The following is a 3683-nucleotide window of genomic DNA, read 5'->3' as shown; positions in this document are numbered from 1 at the left end:
CCAGTCAGTTTGTTGAGAGATTACAATGTCAAGTCAAGACTGCGACAAAGTGCCATCAATGCATGCTGACCGGACTCGAGGGGTGGAGGATTATTATGTCTCCACATTGCATTAAGTCTTCAAATCCCATAGGCGTTTCATAAAATAGGAATAATGCAACTTCTCAATGTTTTCTGTTGCCCAGCGAAGGTTCATAATTAGATTGCTGTGTGTTCAAAAAGGCCTCGACAAGGATAGTAATGCACATTTCTGATGAACATTCATAATGTGTTTATTATTGTGTGGAAAATAAGGGATGTTCCTAATATTTTGGTTAGCCTATGGGGCTACATGTCCAAGTCTCTTGAAATGATGAATTAATGAATTAACTGCACACTTTCACAACACAGAATCATGGGCCACACTAATATAAGTTGAAATCCGTTATATCCTAAATAATTTAGTGGCTCTGAGGGGTTGCTAATTTTTGGGTGATCTTATTTTGCTGTATTCGAGTACATCAGAAAAAAAACTGCATTGAATTGTATTGTTTATGCGCCACGTAACTCTTCGTTGTCCAGCCATCGATTGTGTCGATATAATTTCTTGTATTAACTCCATAATTTAATGATTCTGTTTTTTTAAGCAGTTTGTGAGCGATCTCTGAAAAGTGCTTTCTAATTGAATATACTTTACTTAATTATTTGGAATAAAGTTGTGAAATTGATAGTATTATTGGAGCTAAAATAAGTAAATAAATAAAGTTATACTTTATACCTAGCTGAGCAAATGAAACATTTGTAATAGAGCGTTTTTTCAGGTGTACCTAATGATGTGGTGCAGACAGTATAGATCCAAGTTGCCTGGCGTCTTATTTAGACTCCTGTGGTCCAGAAAATGCAGTTTGAGAATGTTAAATAAGCCTTTATTTCTACTACGTGTGTCACTTTGATGATGGTCGTTGATCCAGTATCTCTTGCAAGTGCTCTCAAAGTTTGTTAAAAAAAAAAAAAAAAAAAAAAAAGAAAGCTGCCGATGAACGTGTGTTGTTCTCCGTGTATGAGCAAATAAAACCTTCATAGTGCTCTTTTTTTTATGGGATCCCCGCATGTAAAGGAAAGTTTGTTTTGATGAATTATTTGAGTAAAATGTCAATGACTATTGTTTGCTGCTTCAGGCGCGTGGCTCCGCCCCCCGGTGTTTGTCATAAACCTGGCTCCTGGCTCCAATAAACCCGGGCTAAGAGCGCCCTGGGCTCGCCTCCTTCTCCAAGGCGATCAATAGGATCTCAGGCGCACTCCAAGCCCTCTCTTACGTAGACACCCAACAAGGAGAGAGCCGATACAACAACACGCTTGATCTGCTCCAACACCAAAAACCTACCTGCTTTCCGAATCATGTCGTTGAGCCCAAAGCACACAACGCCTTTTTCAGTGACAGACATTTTGAGTCCAATCGAGGAGACCTACAAGAAGTTTGCTGCCATGGACGGCGCAGGGAACCTAACCTCTCCGCTGGGAGCCTACCGGCAGCCTCAGGTGTCTCAGACTGGCATGCAACAGCATTCCATGAGCCACAACGGCGGCGTGGCGGCCGCCTACCACATGCCGCACTCGGTGTCCCAGTTCTCCCACAGCGCCATGGGGGGATACTGCAATGGGAGCATTGGCAACATGGGAGAGCTGCCGTCCTACCAGGAGACCATGAGGAATAGTGCTGCAGCAACAGGCTGGTACAGCACCAACCCTGATCCAAGATACTCCACCAGTAAGTGTGCTGCTGCTGCTGCAGCTGCCAGACTTTCTTTCTTTCTTTCCTTTTTTTCGGTTTGTTTTGTTTAAATTCCATCCCCTTCTGCTGCCCTTGTCGAAATACTTACTACAATTAAATGTGGACAAACGGAGCTACAATGTTTTATTTGATTGGATTCCTACGACGCATCAATTTCACTCATATTTAGAAAGTCTGAATCGTTATTATTATTATTATTATTATTTATCTGCATGTATGATTTGTTTCCAATTTTAAGCTTTCATTTTCATTAATGTAATCACAGAACATCAATTTACAATGATCGAATTGGTCGAACGTTGTCCTCTAGAACTTTATTTGGTCGTAATTAACATATTCACAATTACCATTTATGGTACATTATTAGGTTTTAATATTGAAGGTTTGAATGATACATGTATTATATAAATCAAAGAATAGCGCATGTATATTTTGTTTTTGTTCATGTAAACAATTCTTAAATTTAATTTTGTTACTGAAAAAATAATAACATTTATCTATTAGTATTAGTAGAAGTGATATGGTTAAGATGTCATGTACATTGTCAATTAAACTTTATACTAATTTTTGCTCATAGAGAGAAATAATACGTCCAAATTACATATAGAGAATTATCACGCATAATTTATGTCACTTAATTGGAAATTAAAAGTAAAACGCTGTCATGGTAAATAATGGAAAATCAAGTTTATTATCTATCGGTTTTTCATTTTTATGCTCAATTTCAACTCGAGCGTGTGAGGCAGAACGCGAACGCGCTCTTGGGACGATTGAAAGCACGCGTGTATGTGTATGGACATGTATGTATATTTTGAAGCTTCTAGATTCATGGGACCTTCCACAGGTATGAACATGGCGGGAATGGGGGCACTCGCGGGGATGGGGGACGCCTCCAAGTCCATGCCGGCCCTGCACGCCGCGCCCAGGAGGAAGCGGCGGGTCCTCTTCTCGCAAGCTCAGGTCTACGAGCTGGAGAGGAGGTTCAAGCAGCAGAAGTACTTGTCGGCGCCGGAGAGGGAGCACCTGGCCAGCATGATCCACTTGACGCCGACACAGGTGAAGATCTGGTTCCAGAACCACCGGTACAAGATGAAGCGCCAGGCCAAGGACAAGGCGGCGCAGCAGATGCAACAACAGCAGCAACAACAACAGCAGCAACAACAGGACGGGACCATGTGCCAGCAGCAGGCCCAGTCCCCGCGGCGCGTTGCCGTACCGGTTCTGGTCAAGGACGGCAAACCGTGCCAGAACGCCTCCAACACGCCGACGCCCAACCAGCAGAACCAACAGAGCCAGCAGCAGAACGGCGCCGGAGTGGTGCTCGGCCAGCACCAGAACCAGCAGCAGGTCAGCGATTTGGACCTGGAGGAGATGTCGCCCAGCCCCCCGTCGCTGCACAGCCAGCTCAGCATGGCGCAAATAGACACTTCTGCCGTAGACTACACCAGTAACATGGTCACGTCGAACCTCCTCTATGGGAGAACGTGGTAGGACTCGGCGCGGTCACTTTTTTTTCCCATCAACCTGCGGATGATGAGCCGGTTGCACACGCGCATAAAAATATCCCGATAGTCTCAACAACACAACAACAACAACAACAACAACAGCAACCGAGAGGGCCCCGGGCCGAGCAGACCACAGTACCAGCTGATCGTGCCACATTTTCTTGACATCTCTCAAGAAGGGAGTCTATTTTTGAACATTACACACATGGCCGACCCTTGAAAGCCTATTAAGATACGTCGGACCCCTTTTGTAATCGTTTGGACCCCCCTCATGATGTTTTAATGCTAGTCTATGTTCAAAAAGAAAAAAAGGGGAAAAAAATCCAAAGGGAGCTGAAGTCAGCAACCTGGAATTTTGTCAGATGGATATTGTAAACTAATGTATTCAATTAGAATTCTTTAAGCAAA

General features: G+C 43.5%; 1 protein-coding gene across 1 annotated transcript; it reads left to right on the top strand.

The window, feature by feature from the left end:
• Positions 1 to 1376: 1376 nt before the first annotated feature.
• nkx2.4a (NK2 homeobox 4a) lies at positions 1377 to 3261 on the top strand. Its single transcript, XM_061844107.1, has 2 exons — positions 1377 to 1746; positions 2588 to 3261. Exons 1-2 carry the CDS (start codon positions 1377 to 1379, stop codon positions 3259 to 3261), a joined length of 1044 nt encoding a protein of 347 aa, XP_061700091.1.
• Positions 3262 to 3683: the final 422 nt, after the last annotated feature.

Source organism: Syngnathoides biaculeatus, chromosome 15, assembly GCF_019802595.1.
Source record: "Syngnathoides biaculeatus isolate LvHL_M chromosome 15, ASM1980259v1, whole genome shotgun sequence".
Classification (NCBI taxonomy): domain Eukaryota; kingdom Metazoa; phylum Chordata; class Actinopteri; order Syngnathiformes; family Syngnathidae; genus Syngnathoides; species Syngnathoides biaculeatus.
This window is presented reverse-complemented; position numbering and strand designations above follow the sequence as displayed.

Coding starts and splice junctions, on each gene's coding strand:
- nkx2.4a (XM_061844107.1), top strand. CDS start 1,377: ATGTCGTTGAGCCCAAAGCACACAACGCCTTTTTCAGTGACAGACATT. Junction 1,747..2,587: donor TGATCCAAGATACTCCACCA/GTAAGTGTGCTG, acceptor TATATTTTGAAG/CTTCTAGATTCATGGGACCT.